Source organism: Podarcis bocagei (genome assembly GCF_964188305.1).
Source record: "Podarcis bocagei genome assembly, chromosome: 3".
Classification (NCBI taxonomy): domain Eukaryota; kingdom Metazoa; phylum Chordata; class Lepidosauria; order Squamata; family Lacertidae; genus Podarcis; species Podarcis bocagei.
The window spans coordinates 111248909-111275244 of record NC_138127.1 but is presented as its reverse complement, the minus strand read 5'-3'; the positions used below and the strand labels follow the sequence as shown (position 1 = coordinate 111275244).

At 47.5% G+C, this 26336-nt stretch overlaps 2 protein-coding genes across 3 annotated transcripts in view; one reads left to right on the top strand and one right to left on the bottom strand.

The window, feature by feature from the left end:
• The window catches only part of ASXL2 (ASXL transcriptional regulator 2), a 32404-nt gene extending 22654 nt beyond the window's left edge, over nucleotides 1-9750 (bottom strand). The window contains exons 1-2 of one of the 2 annotated variants that reach the window (XM_081188409.1): nucleotides 9642-9750; nucleotides 7248-7404 (exon numbers count right to left, since the gene is read on the bottom strand). In XM_081188409.1, coding sequence (XP_081044535.1) covers nucleotides 7248-7404; nucleotides 9642-9719 — 235 coding nt within the window. In that variant the 5' untranslated portion in view covers nucleotides 9720-9750. Of the gene's footprint in view, nucleotides 1-209; nucleotides 1213-7247; nucleotides 7405-9641 lie in introns of those variants that run through there. The other variant, XM_081188410.1, reaches the window with a different exon arrangement.
• HADHB (hydroxyacyl-CoA dehydrogenase trifunctional multienzyme complex subunit beta) overlaps nucleotides 1-26336 on the top strand; it is a 348394-nt gene that overhangs the window by 69598 nt on the left and 252460 nt on the right. The gene's annotated exons all lie outside the window — the stretch shown is intronic.

Sequence of the window (26336 nt, the reverse complement as noted above, 5' to 3'; positions counted from 1 at the left end):
GACCTCTGCAGTGATAGCTGGCAGCCACAAGTTTTGCTGAGCCCAAAGCCTGGAAGCTGTTCTGCCTGGAGGAGGCAGCACACATGGGGAGGTTCCCTGCCCTGTCCTTCCCTCCTCCCTCCCTCCGTGGACAGCCACGTAAGCAGCTGGTCACAGGCAGTGGAAACGGTCACCAGGCTTCCCTGCAAGGCAGGGCCACTCAGCCTTACCTCGCAACGGAATTTCAGAAAGCTTCTCTCGGGACATGGCTGTTGCCTACAGAGAAAACAGACACCTTCTCTTCGTTCTCACAGAAAAAGAGCTCCGGCCAGGGCTGGCTTTCAGCACCCCACACGTCTCATGGGGGCTCCGGATTGGCTGGACCCACAAACGTGAAGCTTGTCTCCGCTTTAAGTGTCAGCCTCATTGCTGTCACGAAACTTTATTTTTGTACATATAAGGAAGTCTGTTGTTGATATGATCTGAAAGCGCTTCCTGTTTTGTATGTATATGAATAACGATGGTGGAACCACATTAGGGTGAACTGCTAAGCTAACCATGGCCAGCCTTCCTCCCCGCAAGGCACAAAATACTCAGCTCAGCTGCTACGTCCTTCCACTCACCTCCCTGCAAAGAAAACAGGTGTTCTCCTAAGAAGAGCCCGGGGTCCTCTGTCAGCTCACGATACAGTCAGAGGGTTCAGCTGCTGCTAGGCAGTGGCGCCAGCCAGGCTGGCATGCAAGAGATACAGGGTCTTTTCAGTGGAGGCCCCAGAATCACCTGCACTTGACCCCTTCAGGGCAGGACTTTATGGAAAACTTGTCTTAGGGAGACTTCAGTTTATTCACTATCCAAAGCAAGTAGGAACATACACACACTCCCGCAAGCTGGGTTGCAAGGCACAAGCCCTGTTCTTCATTAGATTTATCAAGGCAATCTATGACTGAAGGACTGGCACTACAAAACAGCCGTCTCCCGAGCCAATCATCTGCTCTGTTGTGCCTGCCACTCATTTAAGCAGCGTGCAACACTCTCCCTGAACATCAGATCTGCACCGAAATCCATTGCAACTCCCAGTGACCTTCAGTTTAGTAACAGAACCAGAGTGGGGCTGAGAGGCAGCCTCTGTGATTTAGGTACACTTGTGTCTCTGCCAAAGGAGCTTGCTGCTTAAAGCACCTCTCACCATCTTCCGCTGTGCAAATGGGAGGGACTCACCTGTTCATTATGTTCTGGGTGTTCTACTGGAACAGGTAAGAGCAGACTCTCCCAACCCTTGGCTCAGACACACTTAGGAAAGCCAAGCTTCCCTGCCTAACACGCCACTCTCTGACGCAAACGCCCAAGAGCTTCAAGTGCTTTCAGTGTGCTTTACATAGCAAAATAGTCAGTTTTAAAGTTTGGAGGCAGGTGGACCCTTGTTCTCAACGGACAGGCCTTTCCTGCTAGTTCTAAATATTTTAACATTATTATAAACTTGCAGATGAATGCCAAAACACAGCAGCAGCAGCAGCAGCAGCACTGCGAGTGCTCAGAATGCAGCCTCCCTTTCCACTGAAAGTGCCAGTTCCTCCTTTACTCACCTGGCAAGGCCCAAATTCAGAAGCCTGTGTTTCCTCAGCCTCGGCTGACGACACCAAATACCTACAAATAACAAAGAAGAGAAGCTGCTGTTTCCTCCTTTGCTCCAGGAACCTGGGATCCCGTCTGTTTTTGCAGGGAAACACCGAACCCTGGACTCAAGAGTTTGCCTGGCGTGTAAAGGAGGAAAACAGGAAGACCGGAGAACCACTAAGCAGGAAGACTGAAGCTTCACAGGTGGGGAAACTGACCAGTTAATGGTGCTGAAGCCCCTACCAAGGATCTCACCATGATATAAACACCAAACTAAATACTGGTACGACTGCATAACATACCCTTTGTATATTGTTCACCAGCACCCAGTGCTTAAGGATGTACGTGTTTTTTAATATGAAGTTGGACACAATTACTTACCAGGAACATCCATCTTCCTCCTTTCCTCTGCGACCCATTTCCAAACTTTGTGCTAAGCAGTATGCTTAGATTGTGCTGCTGGAGGGTATTAGCACACAAACGCACTGGTCTAGGTCCTTTAAATGGGTCATAAGATGAAGAGCAGGATACAAGTTTCTTTTAATAAAAAAACCAAGTAGCTAAAATTCAAGACAGGGATTAACTAGCAACCAACGTGATCATTCGGCGGACCATTTGCTTGACGGCTGGAAAAGAACAAGCTGTGACCACAGTGGCTCTCAGCGCAACCTGCCCCCACCCCCCTCGGGCCAACAGCTCAGGTGTGCTGCTGCCTCTCTGCTAGGAAGGAACGGCTGGAGGCCTTTCTCCTGTGGAGGCTGCCCAGTTGCTGTCTGTGCAAAGGGATGGCACAGCTTTTGGAGCACCAGAAACATATAAAAATATAAGAAGAGTTTGCAGGATCAGACCACCAGCACAGGTAGTCCAGCATCCTCACAGTTGCCAACCAGAAACCCCAAAGGGAAACCTGCAGGCAGGAATTGAATAATAATAATAATAATAATAATAATAATAATAATAATAATAATAATAATAATAAATTTTATTTATACCCCACCATCCCCAGCCAAGATCGGCTAACACCCAGGGCAGCTAACACCCGATATAAAAACAATTGACTGAAATACAACTTAAAAACAAGATTAAAATGCAACATTAAAACATTAAAATACAGCCTCATTTCAGTGGAAACTCCAATCAAAAACTTTTTTGGGGATGAAAACATCAAGGCCAACTATCCAGACTGTTCCTACATGGGCCAGAAAAAAGCCAGGGAAGTCCCCAAATAGGAGTTCCATCACAGAAGGGGAAAGGAAAAAGGAAAGAGGGGGAGGGGATCAAGTTGCTTCCAAGCCAAAGGCCAGGCAGAACAACTCTGTCTTACAGGCCCTGCGGAAAGAAATCAGATCCTGCAGGGCCCTGGTCTCATGAGAAAGAGCGTTCCACCAGGCCGGGGCCAGTGTTGACAAGGCCCTGGCTCTGGTTGAGGCTGATCTAACTTCCTTAGGGCCCGGGACCTCTAGGGTGTTGCTATTTATGGACCTTAAGGTTCTCCGCGGGGCAGAGCGAGAGAGGCGGTCCCCTAGGTACAAGGGTCCTAGGCCGTGAAGTACAAGAGCCAACACCCCTCCTGTGGTTTCGAGCAACTGGTGTTCAGAACAATTGAGCCTCTGTTCACTGTGGAGGCAGAGCAGAGCCGTCCTGGCTAGTAGCCACCGGTAGCCCTCCCCACCTCCATGAGTTTGTCCAATCCTCTTTTAAAGCCATCCAAGTTGGTGGCCATCGCTGCCTCCTGTGGGAAAGAGTTCCACAGGTTTGCTAAACTGTGTGAAGGTTTACTTTATCTGTCCTGAACTTCCCAGCTTTCAGCATCACTGGATGTCCATGAGTCCGAGTCTCATGAGAAAGGGAGGAACGCTCTCTAACCACTTTCTCCAGGCATAGTTTCATAAACTTCTATCAAGTTGCCTCTCACTCGCCTTTCGTCTAAAAGGTGCCAAATGCAAAAATGATTTGCAACTCAGATTAAGCATCACAAACAGATCAAAAATCCAACGTAGAGCATACTAAATTAGGAGACACCTTCCACCAAAAGGTCACCCAGAGTCAAGAGGGTTTTACAGTACTTCTGCAGGGGAAATGTGCTCCTCAGGGAGGCGCCTCCAGAACCTGGGGGAATTGTGGCAGAAGCCTTGCTCCTGAAAGTTAACGCTTCTATAGATCTTATGTTCCTTACTCTATCTTTAAATGTGAAAGACGGTCCCTCAGGGAATAGCCATTTGAACAGAATTCCTTTAGATTTCAGCACATCTGTCAATATCTTGTAATTATTTTGTTTTTTAGGAATTTCCTTGTATATGAATATATTACATCCATCTATTGCCATTCTTCGTTTTTGTAAGATCTTATCTTTCAGCAACCTCGAATTGAGGAAAGGTGGGCAATCCCCATGCCCCTTAAATGGTCTTTTAGCATCTGGTTTCATCCTGAAAATTTTGTCACTATCCAGTATCAAGTCTTCTTCCCTCACTCCAAGCCATTCCGCTATTTCCTTTGTCAATTTATTCATGATGTCCTCACCTTGTGTTTCTGGGACACCTCTAAACCTCAGAAGAGCAGAAATGGCTTGACAGTGGTACCTCTGGATGCGAACGGGATCCGTTCCGGAGCCCCGTTCACATCCTGAAGCGAATGCAACCCGCGTCTGCAGGTCGTGATTCGCTGCTTCTGCACATGCGCGTGACGTCATTTTGAGCGTCTGCGCAAGTGGCGAAACCCGGAAGTAACACACTCCACTACTTCCGGGTCGCCGTGGAGTGCAACCCAAAAATGCTCAACCTGAAGCTACCTCAACCCGAGGTATGACTGTACAAGGGAGACCACCTCAGAGGTATCGTGGGGTCCAGAATATTAACAAGGCAAGAACAAGGTGCCTGATTTGGAGAAAGGAGCTCCTGGGATCCAGCCCATGGCTATACAAGCTCTCACCTCGGTTGCCCCTGCACCAGGAGAGATTGAAAGCCGTCTTCAACACCAACCTCACAGCAAGCTTAAGATAGCAGTACACCCTGAAGGCTATGGAAGTGGGGGTAGGATAAGCAGGGGAAGATCTCTCAGCAATAAGAGGAAGAGAACGGGGACAGCATGACCTCAGCTGGGAAGAGGGGGCCCTGATCACAGCCACCTTCCGTTCACCCAGAGGCAGCCCCAGGTTCCACATCTGCCAAGATGGGGCAATCATCCGCTCTTCAAAGGGCAAACAGATCAGCACTGCCTCTTCCTCGCCAGGATCCAGCTTCCTTTTGCTCAACCCTCACCCACCCACTGCTTCCGATGCTGGTTTGCAAGCGAGCCGGCTGCTCCCAGAGGCTTAGTGAGCAAAAGGGGACTGGGCCATCTTGACGAGTCGTTTCATAGGGATGAAAAGCAGCGTTGCTGAAAACACAGAGCGCATGGGACAGGGTCCTCTGGATCGTCACCATTCATTACAACAAGGTAGAAACAGACACCTCCAAGAGCTGCAGGGACCTACCCTCTTCCGGCTGCTGCTTTTTGCTACAGGAAAGGTCAGGGCTGCTCTTATTCTTTACCGCAGCTCTGCTATGGCAGCAACACGTGGTTATGGTCACAGGCAGGAGAAGCATAGAAGAATTGTGAATAAGCAACATCATGCACACTCCGTTATTGCCCTTGAGTTGCAAAGCACAGCCTCTCAAAAAAGTGATCAATCTACTTCATGCACAGTCTCAGTCATCTTTACAACAACTATGCAAGGTAGACCAGTGCCGTAATCTCTGTACAGTGGTACCTCTGGTTAAGAACTTAATTCGTTCTGGAGGTCTGTTCTTAACCTGGAACTGTTCTTAACCTGAGGTACCACTTTAGCTAATGCTGCCGCACTATTTCTGTCTTAATCCTGAAGCAAAGTTCTTAACCCGAGGTACTATTTTCTGGGTTAGCGGAGTCTGTAACCTGAAGCGTCTGTAACCTGAAGCGTCTATAACCCGAGGAACCACTGTATTACATTACTGAGGGAGGGGGCTTATTAAATTTATCTCATTATTTAGCCCATTATTGGCTTGCTGAAGACCCTGCCATTGCTTGAACAAAGCGTGGGTCAGAGACTTGCTGCCTCGCATTTCAAGGCCTCAACTGCTATCGATACACCAGCTCAGCACAGATTCATTGTTCTGAACCCAGACGATACTTGACCTTCACAAGCTCCTATCTCTTCTAGCAAACGCAGACAGACAGTCGCACCAGTTAGCCTTGAGGATGACAAGCTTGATAAGAAGCTAATCTCAACATAATTTCAAAATCCAAGAGGGATGATGACTCAGCTGCAATCTGGCTCTCCCAAGCTTTTCCCGTCTCAGTTTGCTCATGTTACATTCCCAACAGGGATTAGCCACACCAGATTTTACAGAAATGATTCACAGTTCAGCATGGAAGACTCTCCACATTTCCTAGAAGTGTGCACTATTCAACTTTCCCCGATTACACATCTAGTACAACTCTGAACTGCCCCTCATCAAAGCAGCAAGTAGAAGCCAAGTCTCATTTGGCAACTTGTTGCATGCCTCCCCCTTGCTGCAACAGAGCTTCAGTGGTGCTGGAACAACTGCAGCAGCCCTTTGCTGCCTCTCCTACATGGGGAGGTCTTACAACGCTGTTTTTTTGACCTGGGGAGGTCTACCAGGTGTGAGAAGTCCCGTCTCCTACACCACAGAGAAAGAGATGGGTACTTGCCCTAAGTCACTGCGTGAACTTTCCTGGCTGAACACACATGCAGATACCGCTATATGATTCACGGCTTACAAATCATTTATTCAGCTACTAAGCGGTGCTCTCCACTAGCAAGAGCATTTTGCAAGTGTTTCTCATGAAGAATAACAATGCAGTAACACGTTGTGGTGGTCACTGGTTCCTCCAGCTCCTTGTACAGGAAACTGAACATCACCCCCCTGCCCCCGCAACGCCTTTCAGCTTGCAGCCTGCTCTTTTAGTGTCCAGGATTTCTAGCAGTAGTTGCACTACAATGAGGGCAACCCGGCAGGCCCATGTACTGTGGCACTCCAGGGACCCAGCACGTCTCCCCAGCCCCCATTTATTAACTGAAGGCGGGCAACAAGGTGTCGAGGTTTACTGAGCCATCAATGGGCTGTGCTGGGACTGCAAGTTCCACTGCCCTGCATAAGGGTCTCTGCACATCCGGAAATTTGAAATGCCCTCTGAATCAGAAGCAGACAATTCTGAACTCCAAACAAACAGCAAACAACCTTTTCCACTTCCTCAAGCGCCCCAAAGCTACATTCAACTGAGTGTGGGTTTGGAATTCCTCTTCAAAAGTGAAATCTAAAATCTACCCACCTCCAGAAAGATCCATTCAAAGCAAGGGAGAGCTTGGCCATTTCCCGACTGTCAGGGCCAGGGACAAAAGCTCTATTTGGGACAATATTCAGACGGTACTCGAAGGCTTCCGGCTTCCGTTTGGAGCACTTCACTGGCTACCAATGCAAGCTCAGGCCTGAACTTCTTTGTGTACCAGTGCCATACTCTAAGCGACCTCGGCTAAGTTATCCTCTGAAACCACTTTTGCAATGAGGACCAGGTTGCAACAAGCAACAGCAAACGGCCCCAGCAACTGGCGGGCAAAGCAGGCTGGGGGGTGGGGGGAGGACAACCAGCTTGTGAGTTTCTTCAGGAATAGCTACCTTTCCTTCGCCACCGGCTTTTCCTTCCTCCTTTGTTGCTGCTCCTGTCGCTGCTGCTGCTGCTGCTGCTGTTCTCGGAGCTGGGGGAGTCTGACTGCACGTCACTGCTCTCTTCCGAGCCTTCGGAGAGTTCTTTCAGCCCATCTGGAACATCCTTCTGCAGGCAAAACACAAACAGGCAGACCTTGGTGCGTTTATCTCTATGTCAGTTCAACAATCACTAAGACTGGGCCATGGGGTTGGTGGGTGGGCGGGGAGAAAAAGAGAGAATTAAAGACAAGAATATCGCAAGCGCCATCCTCTGGCTCAAAAGTCAGGGGGCATAATAATCCACCTGGAGGTTCCTATTGTACGCAAGCCACATTCTAAATTAGTGGCAACTGTGCAAGACTTTTTTCCCAGGAACCTGAAATTGCAGGTTGGCATTGTGTCTCGACTACGGTCCTGAGGGCCAGGGGACTCTCATCCACTCCACAGCAAGGCTCCCTTTTGCCCCAAAGCATTCCCAACAGAGGGCTGGCTGCCCACCCACCCAGCCTCCTTCCAAGGAATAGGATTCCACAGCCCACATAGACGAAACCATTCTCCTATGGAGATAGCACTCTTTTTTATGTTCTTTTAGAAACCTGGCTGTCAGCCCATTATGTAGTCCATCCTGCCCAATCTCCTTCTCTCTACCCAGTTCTCATGGCCTGCTTGCACAGGATTTCTCTTCTAGAATCTCCTACGGAGTAATTCTTTCCAACGCAAGAGCATAAATATATATATTGCCTTCTTGTGCACCTGAATGCTGCCAACCCTCACCAGCAACAGCCCTCCAGGGTCTCGGGCACGGAAGGCGGATTCTCCCAAGACCCTTGTGTGCTCCATGACCTCTTGCCAGGGGGGTCCATTCCGGTATCCAGGCATAACTCCTCAAGGCCGCACGCCCTGAGCACATTTGCACCCAAGCAACTCATCAAGAAGCCACTGGGACGCTTTGCCAGCTCAGGCCCGACAGCTCCTGCAGCTACCAAAGCTCCCTCAAGCTAAACTGGGTTTCAAACAAAAAAGAGAAATCTGTTTCTGATTTTCAGGCAGGTCACAACCAGGTTGTTACCGAGTTTGCTCCTGGAATGATTCACAGCAAAAGCCAAGGTAAGCTGTCCATCACTGCCCCCACGCGTGGCACAAACCTCGTCAAAGCAACAGAGAAAAAAGAGTCCCCCCCCCATGCTGTGTCCTAGATTCAACCTCTGGCACTGCAGGTGCTGCCCCAAAGCTATGCCATTCTTTGGGAGCGAGCACAATATATTATAACAATTTATTAAAATAATTTATTATTTATACCCCGCCCATCTGGCTGGGTATTCTGGTTAATTAGGAAGATCTCAGGTAAATGAAGCAATCCCAGGCACCTCAGCTCTGTAAGAGGACCTGGAGCAGACTTTTTAAAAGCAGCAGCCACCCCCAGAGTCTACCTCAAATCCACCTGTACTATACTGTACTGCCCCCATTTAAAGGGCACAACAGCTGGCAGGTATTACAGAGCCCCCACCCTCTGCCATGTTCTTCCTTGCTCTCTTTCTCCTGCCATTCTCCACACCGCTGCCCTGTCACAAACCCCCCTTAGGCAGGTTCACTAGGTGGGATGGGGGGAACTTTCCATGTGTGTTGGCCAAGGTTGCTTACCCAGTGAACTTCAAGGCCCAGCAAGCTCTTCCATCGCAGCCTTCCTGATCAAAATCTTAACAACAGCACTACTCCAATATGCACATGCTAGACACATGTCCGCTGAAGGAGAAGCAAGTGGCTTTAAGCAGCATAACTAGTGTAAGGACAACGGAGGGGGGAAACCCAGCTCAAAAAAATCATTTCTGCAAGCCGATACCATGGTTATGATCCAGATGTTTAAAGCCCACACCAGGAACAAAGATGCAAAATTACAGTGGTACCTATGAACTTAATTCGTTCCGGAGGTCTGTTCTTAACCTGAAACTGTTCTTAACCTGAGGCGTGCTTTTGCTAATGGGGCCTCCCACTGCCACCGACACACGACTTCCACTTGCATCCCAGGGCAAAGTTCGCTACCCGGAACACCTACTTCTGGGTCAGCAGAGCTCATAACCTGAAGCGTTCATAAGGAGGACGCTACGTAACCCGAGGTTCCACTGTATTATAATTATTATTATTTATACTGAATTTATATATTACCCTTGGTCACAAGATCTCGGGACGGTTCACAGAATAAAGCACGAGATAAAAACACAAGTAAATATTAAAAAGGAAAACAAGACAACAGTACCCCCATGCTTTGAGAGACTGCTGTAAGCCACACAGTGCGGTGCGTATCCTGGCAGTGCGTGGGATCCCAACGGCAGCCCAGTTCCGATTCCTTGCAGGAGACCCCCTTACCTTCAGGGTGTAAACGCCCATCCGCCCTGGGACCTTGTAGAAAATGCCCTCGTCCCCACGGGAGTTGGTGTGCAGCATGGCATTCAGGCATGCAAGAGGAGAAGTCCCACTGAAAAGAGAAGGGCAGGGTTAGTCCCCCTGGCACACACAAGGGGGATGCTGCTGCCAAACCTCGTATCTGCCCTGCCCAAGGCCTTGCCCAGCTGCTGATGACTTCAAATGGGAGCCAGTCTCCCCATGAGCCAGGCCAGGCTGACCACCACTGAGCTCACAAGGCACTCGAGGGCAGCTTTGGAGACAGCAAACAAATGCGCCCAACAGCTGAACAAAGAGGAGCCCCAGAGGGAGGGTATTGCGGCATATATTGCATGGAGGGCTCACACACAATGCATTCCTGTCCTGCCCCTTTCTTCTTGAGGTCAGGAGGGAGACTTACTCTGGCCTTCAGAGCAGGATAGCATCCCCAGAGCACGGGGAGGGCTTTCCTTGCTCCGCTGTTTCCTTTCTAGTCCTAAGAACGTAAGAGGAGCCTTCTGGGACAGGCCAAGAGGGGCGCATTTAGTTCTTCATCCTGTTCTCAGTGGCCCACTGGACGCCCCAAAGGGAAGAAGCACCCAAGCAGAACCCAAGCATTAGAGCAACTCTCTCGCCTCCGGTGGTTTCCAACCATCGAGAAAGAGAGTAGTCCTCATAGCTAGTAGCCCTAAATAAGCGTGGGCTGGGCTGGGACCAAGGTACAGGGCTTCTGGATCAGCTGCAAGCAGCAGGGTCTGCTTTATGTCCATAATCAATCAGAAAATAAAGACTCCAAAGCTCAGTTTTAGACTACTGCAAGCTGATTCTAATGCAGTTTATCAAATCGCCATTAAAATAAATCAGCTTTTTTCTGCTGCTGTTCTTATGTGCTTCTTTATATGGTTTGAAAATACTGGCTCTTTCTTTCTTATCGTTTTTAGTAAACAGATAGCAGGCAACTAATACAAGCACCAACAATTAAAGCAGATCTGTTTCTATGCAATGCTTTAAGCCTTCACTGGACAGAAGTCCGTTGGAGACACAAACGCAATGGCAATGTTTATTGTTTAGGATCTGCTAAAGGTTGACTAAGCACTTAATCAAACAAGAAAAACACTGGCTAGAGTGTTGTAGGTTTAAGAAGAATTCCATCCTCACAATACAGTTTGATTTACATTAGGCCACAATATTGGTGAAAGATTTGCTTTGGTCGACTCATTTTTGCTGCTTAGCTTGCGTCCTTTCAAATCCTTGCACCTGAAACCAAAGAACACAACCCTGTGCCTAAACCTTTTGGCAACCACATTCCAGGCAAGTTCGCACTTTGCTTATTTGGGGGACTGAAGATGCACTCAAGAAATGCCTCTGGTCCTGCGAGTGCGTCCAGAGGGGCTTCTGCCTGCGCACGTCACCTCCCAATCCAGCATGGGCCTTGCAGTAATTTACGCAGCAGGCCCCACGGCAGGGGAGAGAACCCCGGGGCGTAAGGCACTTGCTCTCTGCCACAGACGCATCTTGGGCTTGACACTCGTGCAGCGCTGCTGGGGGTTCCCATGCAGGCATGCCTGTGGTCTAATGAAGCATTCAGGAGATTCTGGAGTGAGCCACAAGATGGCTCAGAGAAGCTTGGCATGTTAATCAGAGATGAAATCATCCAGACTGAAGAGCCGCACTAAGCTCCTTTTGCTCAGCAAAGCCACAGCGCAAGCCAAGACGGCTGCTCAGGTCAAGGAGGACTAAAGGCAGTTCCGTGCGCTAATCAGGAACGCACTAGCCCTTCCCACACCATTCAGCTGGCCGCTGCGTCCCACAAGCTCTGGCTCCAGGCAGGCAGGAAAACAACCCTTTAACCTAAATAGTATTGTCACACACACACACTTCTATGCCTCAGAGCAAAACAAGCTTGCCGCTTAAAGTTAATCAACAGTGATGCTTGCTAGCTGAATTCAATGGCATTTGTACACCAACAGTAGTTCTTACCTTCTGGAATTGATTGAAATCCAAAAAGAGTGGGGGGGGGGGAGAGAGAAAGAGAGAGAGAGAGAACTCTTTAAATATTTAGCAAAGCAACATTTTCCAACTTTTCCAATGACCATCCACATTTCCCAAGCCAGAAACTAAGCACATAACTAACTACCTGGAAGAACAAAACCCGAGTGTAATTAGCTAGGCCAACATATTTTGGTAGAATGACTTGCCCAGATCTTGTACAATATCATCAAGCTGGGGTAATTACAGCTATTACAAAATGTGAAACTTCTCTCATAGAAGGTGCAAGTAAGGCTATGTGTGTGAACCTGAGAAAAATCTACTACAGATACAGCTTGGTGGAAATGTGGGTTAGTTGCAGCAGGTCACTGACACATTTATTGTTCCTGTCCTTGTATACAAATTAGATTCGACCTAGAAGAGACCTACAGAAGATGACTGGATATGCATTACCAATGAAACAAAAACCAGTGCTTTTAGAAATTAATAATGTGAATACATAGAGAACTCACTGGATAATAACCCCAATCCTACCAATAGCTGATAAATTACAATTGCTCAGAAATATATTTCAGGTGGCCCAACATACAGATAGAGGATAAATAATGTTTGGCAGACAGTGTAGTTAACTAAATTAAGTGTTTTTAGTTTGAGACACAGCAGGAAGTGAAATTTACAGTGCAGCAGCAACCTTTTACAGAATTTGGCAAGGCAAGGTACAATAGGAACAATAATTGCTTTGCCATAATTTACAGCTTGTTATAATTTAAAACAGTGGTGTTTCCATTAAACAGATGAGACTTATCCTCTTTATTTCAACTGCATTGCTGTGTGAGTGTGGTTTTGTAGTGTGTTGTGTCTGATGTATTTATCTGGCATGTGTGAGCATCTACACACAAAACAGAACGTACAGAAAATGCTAAGCAGGATAAACTGCATGCCTAATGGCAGGCTGAACTGTGGGTTGCCATCAGCACACTGAGAGAAGTGCAAACATACTTTAACGTGCACTTATTTGGGAGGTGAATACGTGAAACACTTAATATGACCCCGAAAGGGAGCCATGTTAGCTGAATGGCACTCCACACACAATACACCTGGAAAGTGTAGCAGGTCAATATTGGTGCTTAAAAACTCCCAAAGCAGCTATAACCATGTGACTCAATCAACACTCACCTGATCTCTTTCAATCCTTCTTTCTGGATAACTTGAAGGATCTCTTTATGGCTCATGGGAGTGTTGGGATTTTTTTCTAGGACCTGGAAAAAACAGATTTAGAGGGAAGGTTAAAAAGGACCCGTTGGGCCTGCCAGGCGTTGTCTGCCTACCTGGTCTCCAGCTGAATGATTTGGACCCAATTCTGCCAACGGTTTGTTTCCCCAGTTACAAGCTGATGAACAGGAACCAGGCACAAGCCTTGGGCAGAGGAGTGGGGAACTTTCAGGCATTCTGATTTTCCATTTCTAAGCTAGGAACACGCCTACAGGAATCCCATCTCCACTCTCCCCTTGAAGCTATTATGGCGGGTAAACTCTGGGGGCAGCCTGCCCAATTTTGTTCAGGAAACATGATAGCGACACACACTTAGTACCACACACCTAACTGGTGTGACTAAGATTTTAAAAATGCAGAAGTGGCACCACTTATGAGCTCCAGAATCAGCACAGAAAGCCACTCACCGAGACTCATTTTACAACGGGCATTTATCCTCGATACCATCTCACCATTTAAGACCATATAAGATCGACGAAGAATGGATGTTTCTGAATTCTGTTTCTGGAGGAGACTCTTGAGAGTCCCATGGACTGCAAGAAGATCCGACCTCTTCATTCTGAAGGAAATCAGCCCTGAGTGCTCACTGGAAGGACAGATCCTGAAGCTGAGGCTCCAAGACTTTGGCCACCTCAGGAGAAGAGGAGACTCCCTGGAAAAGACCCTGATGTTGGGAAAGATGGAGGGCACAAGGAGAAGGGGACGACAGAGGATGAGATGGTGGGACAGTGTTTTCGAAGCTACCAGCATGAGTTTGACCCAACTGCGGGAGGCAATGGAAGACAGGAGGGCCTGGCGTGCTCTGGTCCAGGGGGTCACGAAGAGGCGGACACGGCTAAACGACAACAACAAAGAGGCTGCTGGATCAGAACAACGATCCGTCTAGTCCAGGATCCTGCTCTCACAGGTGCCAACCAGATGCTCCAAAATATGACACGAGGGCAGCACCTCTCTCCCCTTGTGCTCCCCAGAAACTGGCACTCAGAAACAGGCTGCCTCTGACAGTGGATGTCAACATGTCCATCAAGGCTCGAAGCCATGAACAGCCTTTGCTCCCTCCATGAATCTCTCCAACCCTCCTTTAAAGCCATCCAAGCGGCGGCCACCACAGCCTCTCGTGGGAGCAGACTGCATAGTTTCATTATGCGCTGGCTGAAGAAGTCCCTCCTCTTTGTCGGTCCTGAACCTTCCAACATGAAGCTTCACTTGATGGCCACGAATTCTGGAGTTATGAGAGAGGGGAAAGATGACAAGGTTCTGAATTCCTTCTCTCCCTTATGTTGTGAAATGTGGTTATCCTGAAGACCTTGCTACAAGATGTATGCCTTATTTTATTATCATAATGCATAACTGCTCTGCTCTCTACTACTGTTTTGGATGCTATCTTTTATGGATCCTTCATTTCTTCTTAATATTTTTTTTTTAAAGAAAGAGACAGAGGGGAAATAACTTCTCTATGCATTTTCACCAGAACATGCATGGTTTGATAAGCTCCATGTTTCATCTTACTTGCCTTTTCTCTAACTAAAAAGCCTCAAAACTACTACTTTTTTTAAAAAACAAACAAACTATTTTTATTAATATTTTACAAAAAGTCTTAGCATAATCAAAAATTCAAATTACATTTTACATTTTCAGTTAACCCCCCCAAAAAAAAAACTTTCCCCAACTTCCCTTTCTGGTTTATAGCATATTAATTTCTTCTGCTTATAATTTTATATGCCTTGTGTACTAAAATTAAAGTTGAACTTTGTCAATCTGTTCTTAACATTTTAATCTCATTTTTATATTTTCTATTTACAGTGGTGCCTCGCAAGACGAAATTAATTTGTTCCGCAATTCTCTTCGTCTTGTGGTTTTTTCATCTTGCGATGCACGGTTTCCCATAGGAATGCATTGAAAATCAATTAATGCGTTCCTAGGGAAACCACCTTCAGACCAGGTCCGGGGACAGTCTGTCCCCGGACCTCTTCTGAAGGCTGGGGGGGGGGGACAAGGGCTTTTCTTCCCACCCCCAGCATTTTAAAAAACCCCGGGACAGCGGAGGACTTCTCCGCTGTCCGGGGCGATCTTAAAATGCTGGCGGGCGGCATTTTAAAATCGCCCCGGACAGCGGAGGACTTCTCCGCTGTCCGGGGCGATTTAAAAGCCCCTGGGAAGGCAGGCAGGGGGGACAAAGACTTTTGCCCCCCGCCAGCCTTCCTCTTCTGAAGGCTGGCGGGGGCGAAAGTCTTTGCTCCCCCCCCCGCCTGCCTTCAAAAGCTGTCCGGCCAAGGCTTCGCGGACCTCTCCGCCAGCAGCGGCAGCGCTGCCGCTGCTGGCGGAGGGTTGCCGCCATGCCGAAGCCTGCGGGCGCTGACATCAGCGCTCCCAGGCTTCGCGGCGCTGATGTCAGCGCGCGCAGGCTTCGGCATGGCGGCAACCCTGCAAAAGACGTCCGGGGGAAGCGGGGAAGAAGCGCTTAGCTTCGCGCTGCCCCCGGACCTCTTTTGAAGCAAGGGGCTGCGGGGAGATAGCGATCTCCCTGCAGCCCCTTGCTTCAAAAGAGAAGACGCGCTGTCCCCGGGGCAAGCTTCGTCTTGCGAAGCAAGCCCATAGGGAAATTCGTCTTGCGAGGCAACTCGAAAACGAAAAAACCTTTCGTTTTGCGAGTTTTTCGTCTCGCGAGGCGTTCGTCTTGCGGGGTACCACTGTATATTTGTCCATTCTAAGTGCATTACTCGAATCCTGCAAGTGAGTTCATTTCAACGCATTGTTTCTGTATATACATCATAAAAGGTTCCTAATCTTTTTTGAAGTCATTGTTGTCCTTATCTTTGAGTCTCTCAGTTAACTTCGCCATTTCAGCATATTCCATCAACTTTTCTTGCCATTGTTCTTTCGTTGGTATTTCATCGCTTTTCTATATTTGAGCTAAAGAGCCCCGAAACGTCAGCTCAGTGAGCAGGTGCCAGGGTGGATAAAAATCAATGTTTTTTTTTTAAAAAAAAAAACCCACAAGTTTGTTTTTTTAAAATTAAATTGGATTTTTTAAATAAAATGCTTTTGGAGGAAAAATCTTTCCAAATATAGTTTTGTGTTTAAGTTACATTATAGTCCAAAGGCCTTTCATCAGGAAATAAGGATTTGTTTTAAGTTTTTCATGTGTGCTAAAACTCAGCCTAAGGTGTGTGGGGTTTTTTTTTAAAAAAGCGTTTAACCACATCAGTTAATAAACATGGATATATATGCTATAATGTTATTGTTTTAGTTAAATAAATGGTTTAAATTGTTATTAAGGAAATGATTATTTTTCTCCTTCCAATAAAGTACGGCAGAAAAGTTGTCCAAATATAGTGGTGCCCCGCAAGACGAATGCCTCGCAGGACGGAAAACTCGCTAGACGAAAGGGTTTTGCGTTTTTTGAGTCGTTCCGCAAGACGAATTTCCCTATGGGCTTGCTTCGCAAGACGAAACGTCTTGCGAGTTCTTGCGACTTTTTCCCCTTTTTCTTAAAGCCGCTAAGCTGTTAATAGCCGCTAAGCCGCTAATAGCCGCTAACCCAATAATAGCCGTGCTTCGCAAGACGAAAAAAACGCAAGACGAAGAGACGCGCGGAACGGATTAATTTCGTCTTACGAGGCACCACTGCATAAACAGCTAATTTATTAAACATCAAAATAATTTCATAATTATCTGTCTACGTATTTCTATCATCAGATGTCATAGAGATAAACAACTACCTGACATTTAGAAGACATCAGAAGGCAGCCCTGTTCAGGGAAGTTTTTAATGTGTGACATTTTAATGTATTTTTAATCTTCGTTGGAAGCCGTCCAGAGTGGCTGGGGAGACCCAGCCAGATGGGCGGGGTAGAAATAAATTGTTGTTGTAGTAGTAGTATAACCAAACCAGTTATTTTTGATATAACTGTAAAAACTACTCTGAAAATTTATTATTCCAAAAATGAAACCTTCATCTGGTTGTAAATATGCAAGAATGAGTCTTTCTGTAAAAAAAATGATTTAAATCAAGTCTTACTGACTAGTGATGTAAATTGTGATTTAAATCCAACCCAGCCTGGCAGGTGCCACATGCAGCAAAGCGCTGCTGCCAGCATTCCAGGCAAACGCAACGCATGATGCCAGCCTTGCCTGACTGAGCTCTGCCCCACCCAGGGCAACTGGCTGGCGGCCATGGGAACTGGGCAATGCACAGCAAGAACCCGACTCTCTTCCCTATGAACACTGAGCTGGCGTCTTGCTTGAAGCCTGGGAGGCCACAAGGTTTTAATTACCCGTTAATTTGTACTGCAATGAAGTAGATCGGTTCATTTGTCAGCTGACATAAAATTTACACACAATAATAAAAGCTGAGAACAGCATAGCACAAAAAGCACAATGCCATCAGTGCTAGACTCAAAGCAAATGCGTCTCCCAAAAGCCCAGGCAAGCAAGTGTGGTCGACATCTAAAAACTGACAATATGGGAAACAGCTGCATTTCCCAGGAAGGGAGAGAGGTGCCACCACAAAGAAGTCCCTGTCTCAAGTCACCAGTCCATAGGCCATACCTGTCCATGGGAACATGAGCAAGGCCTCCCCACATTTGGAGGGAGTGCACGGGGCAGGGAACATCTACTGCACAAGTTCTTGTGTGAATGGTTTTTGTTCATGTTTTAAACTTTGTATATTGTATGCTTTTAAAAAAATTATCTACTACGTTTTTTTGAAAGCTGCTTTGAGACATATGGAGAAAACCAGGGCAAAAATTTCTTATTTATGATGATCTTCATTATTTATTAATCATCTTCCCCCCATGTCTCAAGGTGATGTACAAAATTAAATAAAAACAGCTATAAACAACACAGAACACAATGTCAGATTTTTTAAAAAACAACAACTATATAGACATGGCAGAGTCATTTATCCCGCTGGGAAAGCCCCCCAGAACAAAAGTATCCTCAACAAAAACACATTCAAATGCTGCAGAGCATTTACACTATGTTGCTATATGCAATAGTGCCCATTCAGTAAGGTTTTTCTCTCTCTTTTAAATGGCCAATTAGTTGAGTTTGCACCTAATGCAAAGCCGCTCAAGCTGCTCCAAACCACCCATCACCAGCATGACCACGGGTCCCCAAAACAATGACCAAAGCCTACAGAATGCAGCAAGCTAACAGTGGTGGCCCTCGGAGTCTCAAATTTCAGTGGCACCCTGTGCAATGCCAGAAGTTGGTGCCCCCACATCTCTCATGGTCCATTCTAAATCACAGTTGTGGTGTTCCCTGTGGCACCCCCAAGGCTCCGCGCCCAGGGCACCCAAACCGGTCACACTCCCCCAAATCTGCCTCTGAAACTAAACACCCAAAAAATCTTTGGCAAAGTTAAAACTGCAAGCATCCAGCTTTCAGAGAAGCAGAAGCTTTGAAAGAAACAAAACAAAGTCCTGCAGACATTTACTATTTTTCAGGGAGTCGAGTTGCTTTCCATACAAGACACCACAGAGAATGCTCTTGCCCCAGGGAAACATAAAACAGAGTCCCTTCTGCACTCGCAGCACCACAGGGATTTGCAGCTGGAACATCTGCAGGTGCAGCACATTCCAAACTGATGCCGCAAAAGCAGGTCAGGGGCGCAAAGGTTTGTATGTGTATCTTCAAAGATTTTATGTGCGCCGCTCAGACATTCTGAATATTAAGTGGCATGTGAAATAAGAGTTATCAGAAATTCTAACAAACCTAGCACAACCAGTTCACCTCTCTGGCCTGATTCAAATTTCTCCTCAAGATGCGCTTAGTATCCCACACCCCCAACTGCAACGAACCATCTATTACAGTAGAGAGGAGAGGGCTTACGTCAGTTTCATTTCCCCACGGATTCCGTTTGATCTTTGCTTTTCATTCCTTCTGCTCACTTTACAAGACCCAACTTTAAATTCTAAGCTTCTTGAAGAAAGAAGGTAATGAGAGTCGAGGATTTGAGAATGATGGATTTATTTTTGTCTGTTTGCGGTGTATTTTTGTTTTTTGAATTTGTATTGTTTGATGTGGTTCCCCCCCCCCCCGCTTTTTCTGCTTCGTTTTTTCTTTGTAATTTCAAAATTTTCAATAAATATCATATAAAAATAAATAAATTCTAAGCTTCTTGGGGCAGAGAACTCCTGTGTTTATGTTTGCTCATGTTGCACAGCAGGGGTGGCAGAATAGTAATAGTAATTTGTTATTTGTACCTCGCCACTCTGGGCGGCTTCCAACAAAGATTAAAATATACATTAAAATGTAACACATTAAAACCTTCCCTGATGTCTTCTAAATGTCAGGTAGCTGTTTATATCTTTTTAACATCTGGTGGGAGGGCATTCCACAGGGCGGGCGCCACCACCGAGAAGGCCCTCTGCCTCGTTCCCTGTAGCTTGGCTTCTCGCAGGGAGGGAACTGCCAAAAGGCCCTGGGACCTGGACCTCAGTGAACCAGATCCCCAATTCCATCTCCCCTACCCAAGTCAACTCAATCAACCGCCCAACTTCAAAGGATGTTGCAGAAGCGGGGGGGGGGGGATGCTATAAACTGCTTCTTCCTCTGCAGAAAGGAGAATGCAAGGCCCTTGGCTGCTCTAGGGAGCTTCTAGGGAAGCCCATCCAAATGGGGCTCCCTGCCAGCACTCATCAGGGGGCCCTGCTGGCAAAGGAACCATTGGGAGCTCACTCTTCCCTTGTAGCTGTGGGGGTCAACCTGCCCCATCCCTGATGTGACTGGTGGTTGTGGTTTGTGGGGAGTGGCCTCACACACCAAACTGGGAGCCATGCACAGCTGGATTAGGCCTCCCCATTAGAGTAGCCTATAAAGTAGTGCTCACTGGAAGGACAGATCCTGAAGCTGAGGCAGCAAGACTTTGGCCACCTCACGAGAAGAGAAGACTCCCTGGAAAAGACCCTGATGTTGGGAAAGATGGAGGGCACAAGGAGAAGGGGACGACAGAGGACGAGATGTTGGGACAGTGTTCTCGAAGCTACCAGCATGAGTCTGACCAAACTCCGGGAGGCAGTGGAAGACAGGAGGGCCTGGCGTGCTCTGGTCCAGGGGGTCACCAAGAGGCGGACACGACTAAACAACTAAACAACAACAATACAGTAGAGATGGCGCCCAAATAATAATTCATTGCAGTGGGGTGACTAAGGGAACTGTCAGGGAACTATCATCAGCTCAGATGCGAGAGGTGGAAGGGCAGTTGTGTTATAGGGAACCTCCGAAAGTCTTGCGAAGCAGTTCCTCCTCTGGCGAGGAGGAAAGCCCCACCTCCAGTGGGGAGGAAGTGGTGGGACCAGGGGATGCTAGGGAGAGCCTCAACACCGACCCTGAGCAAGCCGGAGGGGAGGGAAGTACTCCTTTGCCAGCGCCCACCCTGCGCCGTAGGTTTCGGCGCAGGGAGGGGAGGAGAAGGTTGGGGGTCAAGCGACTGTTATGCTGGGGGAAGTACAAGGACCGGCCACTCCCAGATTCTGCTAGCAACTGCGCCAGACATGAACTTGCGACGCTCTTCACTGTAAATAGTTTTGCACTAAGAATAAAGCCTGGAAAAGACAGGTCAGAGTCTTGCCTGTTTGCTCTCGAGCAACCACACCACCATCTGACAGAAACTGTACATTTTGAAGCTTAATGACTGCAAATGCAAACCAGAAATACCCTGTGGAGTCTGGGACAGTCTCTGGTCTCATGGCCTCCATTATTTCTAGGGAATAAGGTGCACCCCTTCACAGACACACGAAGTTCCTTACTAAATTCCACCTCGCAGCCTGGAGATGGGGATCCCCAAAAGACATCAAACCATTTTACCCAACAAATGTGACATGACTGGCTGAGAAGGCCCCCCTGGGTGAGACCCTCTTCCGCAGCCCATGTACGCCACTTGGCAAGCAGTCTTTGAAATGCACGGGAGTCTCAGCTGCAGCATTTCAGATGCAGACTTCTCTATAATGAATAATTGCTGTCCCTCCTGTATGGATGCCATATACGTACCCACTATTACGGACGGGTGTTTGTAAAGGAAAAAGGAAGTTAATACAAGCTCTGGCTGTGTCAGGGATGATGGATGAGATTTTAAAGAACCAGGCCCCCCCGGCTGCCATGTCATAAATTTAATCCAGCTCTAGACTTAACTCTCTCTCCCCACCCCCTTCAATTTCTCCTATCCATCTTCTATGTTTGCAAGATCACTGAATCCGCCCAGAGGACAAAATGAATCAATGCTGTCTCTTTTCATTTGCTCTCACATTCGTGACCTGACCATTATCCTCCTTAGAGACACACAGTGAGCAAGTGGTCCCAGATCTGACTGGTAGGGGCACAGGAACGCTCTTTGCAATGCTACCAGTAACAGGACAACCAAAACTGCCACTGACACGAGGAAGGAAAGCTCTGCCCTACAAGAGAGAAAAACTAGGCAGCAGGAACAGCCTTGCTCACCTGCCCAGGTGCTGGTATCTGTTGGTCAAGGGTAGGGCAATTGCTCCCAGGGAGGCACCGTTTCCCAAGAACGTAGCAGATATAAGCCACAGAGCCTCTTCCCTGTTGCAGGGTGCAAAGTCAGCACATGCAAGGCCCTCTCTAACCAAGACCATAAACAACTTTATTGAAACATGCTCAATGATAGTTTCTTGTCCAACGTCTCCCAAGGGAGTCTGCGTATAAATGTTCTAATAAAAGGGAAAGCTTGTGCCTGGTAACTTCGCTTCTTTCAACAGCACAAGAGGTGGGGGTTTTCAGAAGTACAGGTGCCGAAAGGCACTGTGGGGGTGCAACTGCCTGCTCTACCCCCTTGCAAAGCGTTGCTGTGCTTCCACCTCATGACCCACCGCGCAACACCATTCCGTAGCAGCACACGCAAAGGCCTGGATGACTAAGGAAGCACATTCTTTGCATACAAAGGCTCCCCACTGTGTTGACTCCGCAGAGTGATGGGAAACTGCTGCCAGCAGTCCTGAATGGACAGGACACCGGGCATGGGATCAAAACCACTAGATGCAAAACAATTTAAGGGAACAGGGCTGATGCCAAGGAGAGAGTTCAAGGGGGAGGGATGGGTAAGGCAGATGCCAATGCACAGACGCCACACATATCTACGTGTCAGCAACTTCCCACTAAAGGGGTTGAGATCCGAGGCCAACTTGGACCGCCAGCACCTTCGCTTAACGTTGCTGCAATGCCCGGAATGGAGAATATCCAACTCAGCACGTTGTTTTCTCAATTAAAAACAGTGCCCTAGATTAGCCTTGTAAACAAGGCGGTGGGGGGGGGACCCAATTGGCTTGCAAAGGGGCAGAGAGCTCTGCCACTCTCTCTTCTAACACACAGCCGGCTGCACCTCTATGCAGGGAGGGGAGAGGGCTCTCCCCCCCCCCATGACAGACCCACTTGGTTCTGTGCTGGCTGCCAGCCCATTTTCTTGCCTGCCTCAAATTCTCTGTGCAGCCACCTGCAGGCAATTCTTTTGACTCCCTATTGCTGTCACACTGGTGTTGAAATACAAAGCTGCCCCAGAAAGTGAAGTGGAACCTGTCTAAAGCGGGCACAGCCCTTCTGGCATGAAGAACGACCAAGAGAGCATTACTGCGAACGGTCATGGCAAACAAACAAAGATCCAAAAAAACCGACTTGACCAGCTGGCTTCATCTGCCATGGTATTGCTAACTCTTCCTGGGAACTTCCTTTCTGAATGCTGCAAGGCTTTTAGGAGAAACCTGGAGCCAGGCTGCAGAACTCTGCCCACAAGAGGAAACTGCCCGCTGGAAGCAGGAGCCTCACACAGGGTGGTGCAGCCCACAAGGTTGGCCCACAACCTGCAGCAGGTAAAAATGGAGCAGACTATTCTCACCGTATTATGTCATGGTTGGAAAAATTGCACTGGCTGCCAATCACCCACTTGGCTAAGATTAAGATACTGGAACTAGTTTACAAAGCCCTACACCAATTGGGACCAGGATACCTAAAAGATTGTCCCATCCACCCTGCAGGTACCATCTCAACATCAGGTCTGATCTACTGAGGTGCCTGAACCGGGCCTTACTGCCCTCTGGAACGCCTTCCGCAGTACAACAAATCAGGCAGGCACCATTCAAATTGACTTTTCAGTGCCTACTGAAGAATTTCCTTTCTCAACAAGCCTTTGAAGCTGAGATCTTTATCCCAATCTGTGTCTGTATTAGACCTGAAACTGTTTCACATACAATATTGTTCTGTTGTGTTTACACATAGAAGTGTCTGTATTTTGTTTTGGACGTTTTGATACTTCTTACGTACAAAATTGTGCAGCTGTTTTTACTGTGAAATTGCTTTGAGATATTTTATGGGAAGAGACTCCTCGGTAGAAGTAAACAAATAATGGCTAGGTGAAGTCAATGAACTCTTTAGTTTCACGCCCAGTGGTCAACAGCTTGTCTCTTACCAGCTTGTTTTCTTGTTGTGCTGCATAGGTCTGGAACTGTTTTGCAAAAATCAGATGTTATCGATTGCATTGTACACATATGTTTTGAAATGGGAGGCGCAAAAAATAAATAAATAGTCATTTCCCACAAATATGCAATGACTTCTGGACTGGAAGTATTTGCTTACGTATGATGGTGGGTCTTTCAAAAACCTTCTGTTGATCTTATCAAAACTGCACTGCTTTGCTCTCAGCCTCCTGCAATCCTACCTCCAAGCCAGCCTCATTCTTCAACCTGCCTTGGCACTTGGTTAACTGCTTTCAATTTCTTAAGCGTCTGCTCTTCTCTCATCATTAATTCAGGAAGACGACTGGAATGTGTCATCCTAGTGATGATGCAACTCCACCACCAGGATGACAGAATACCCAAAACCACAAGGAAGTCGCTCTGACAAATTCACCTCTGTGTAACCTGCCAACACACTCACACTGCTACCCTTTTAAAAGCCCTGCCTTCAAATCCATGGTTTGGACATTTGAAGAATGTGTTCTTGGGGAAACTGCATGCCCCACAAGTCCTCATCATTCTTCTCTATGGTTATCATTCTTCCAGAGTTCCTTATGCCCCTCTCATCAAGACAGTGGGGGATTCGTTCAATAGGACACCTTGCAAGTGTTTCACACACATCTGTTTTCTCCTCTTCCCATCTACCGCCTTCAAACTAAACAGATTAAGCAGGAAAGCCATCTAGTATGCGCAACAGAAACAAACAATTAAGGGACCCTAGCAACATGAGGTGCCAGCACACTCCATCCAAGAGAGATGGAGAGCAGCATTCAAGCAAGCAATTTCCTGCTATAAGCCTAGTTGACAGTTGAATTGTCACAGATTTTCGATATGCCTCTTTGATTTGGAGAGCAGTCTGGATTGGTACAACCAGGCGTCTTTCTCCACCTGAAGTTAGATACATCACAGATTGGCAGAACTGTGACCCTCATGGATTTGATGTGCTAGCTTGAGCTGTGATTCATGCACTGCAAGGGACTGGACTAGATGGCCCTTCGTTTCCCTTCCCATTCTACAACTTTATGATTCTAAGGTCTGGGATTCGGTGGTCAGTCTGTGACGTCAATCTTCCCAAAGTTACTGTTCTCTCTGCTGCCACCCTATTTCCTCTGCCTTGCACGAGACAGATTAGATCTTGAGACAGGCAATTCCCAACCCCTAGTCCACACACTCTGAACAGAGAATGCTATTTCTATGCTCTGTGCATAAACACCAACAGCACACTAAGTCCTATAAGCAGTAGAATAAGTTATTACTAGCTCTGCTCATAGCAATGCAACAGCAATATTGTTAAGTCTCACACAATGCACTGAAGGATACTGAAGCCCTAACTTGAACCACACAGAGGGGGACACCATTCTGATTTATAAAGTACACTGTTTAAAACTACTCTGTGCAGACTTGCAGATGAGTCTCTGTAGAGCTTCCTCAGAGTGCGCTGTCAAGGCTGCGTCATCTGCAAACAACATCTCATGGGTAAGAACCTGCTGCACTTTTGTCTTGGCATGGAGAGGTGCCACTCCTTAAATGAAAGTACACACCGTCTTCAGATGAGCTGAAGGCATATGAGAGCAAGAGAGAGAATATGCCAGAGAGTTGGAGCGAGACCACAGCCATTTCACACCCGTCTTTATAGAGAAGGCGTCTTGAAGATGAGCCATCATACCGGATGGCGCTGTGCATTTTCTCATTGGATGACATAATCATCTTGTGGAGCTCAGGTGGGCATCCTATCTTGTTGAGAAGTGTGAAGAGTCCTTGTCGGCTGACAAGGCCAAAGGCCTTTGTTGGCTCTACAAAGGCGATGTACAAGGGGCGCCTCTGCTCTTGGCATTTCTGCTGCAGAAGTGAGAAAATCATGTCAACTGTTGACCTCTGAGCTCTAAAGTTGCATTGTGAGTTGGGATAGATTCTGTCAGCAAGTGACTGTAATCTGTTGAGAACTACATGGGCAAAGGCTTTCCCCATGGCACTCAGAAAGGAGATCCCACAGTAGTTGTTACAGTCATGGCAGTTGCCTTTGTTCTTGTACAGCAGCTTTTCTCAACCTGTGGGTCCTCAGATGTTGTTGAACTACAACTCCCATCACCCCTAGATAGCAAGGCCAGAGCTCAGGGATGATGGGAGTTGTAGTCCAACAACATCTGAGGACCCACAGGTTGAGAACTGCTGTTGTAGAGGGTCACAATGCTGGAGTTACCTATGTCTTCTGGCATGGATCATTGTTCCCAGTTCTGCAAGAGGAGGCCATGAAGCTGTGTCATGAGGGAAGGAGTGAAGCTCGCTTTCAGCACTTCCGTTGGTATTCCATCATTTCCTGGGGCTTTCCCTCATACTTAAGAGTTGATGGCATTCTTAGAGGGAGGGGGGGCATCCAGCTCTTCGAGACAAGCAGAGTCTGGATGCCGATGCCACGATGCCTTCCATATGCACTGTTGTCAGGAAGATTTTGGGCATCACATGGCAGGACAGTGTCAAACTAAGATGGGCTCTCTCAAGCCCACGTTCTCAGCATGTTTGCTCTTCCATCTCAGCAACGTTTACACTGGCTTGGTCATGTCTACAGAATGGAAGATGGCAGGATCCCCAAGGACGTGCTCTACGGGGAGCTGGCCTCCGACACTAGACCCACAGGCAGACCAACTCTGCATTACAAAGATGTCTGCAAATGTGATATGAAGGTTGGCAACATCAACCCTGCCGTGTGGGAATCCCTTGCAGACGACCCCAGTGCCTGGAGACAGACAGATCGTGCATCCACAGCAGTGGCCAGAGGAGGAATGACCACTGGGAGGAGCGCAGAGAGAAGAAACACCCTGCTGCATCTGTAACAGTGAAACTGGACATCCTCATCTGCTGCAGCTACAATAAAACATGTCTCTCCCATACTGGTCTCACCAACCACAGTAAGTGCTGCAACTCTCCAGTGGTTTGACTTCACCTCCGAAGGCGCA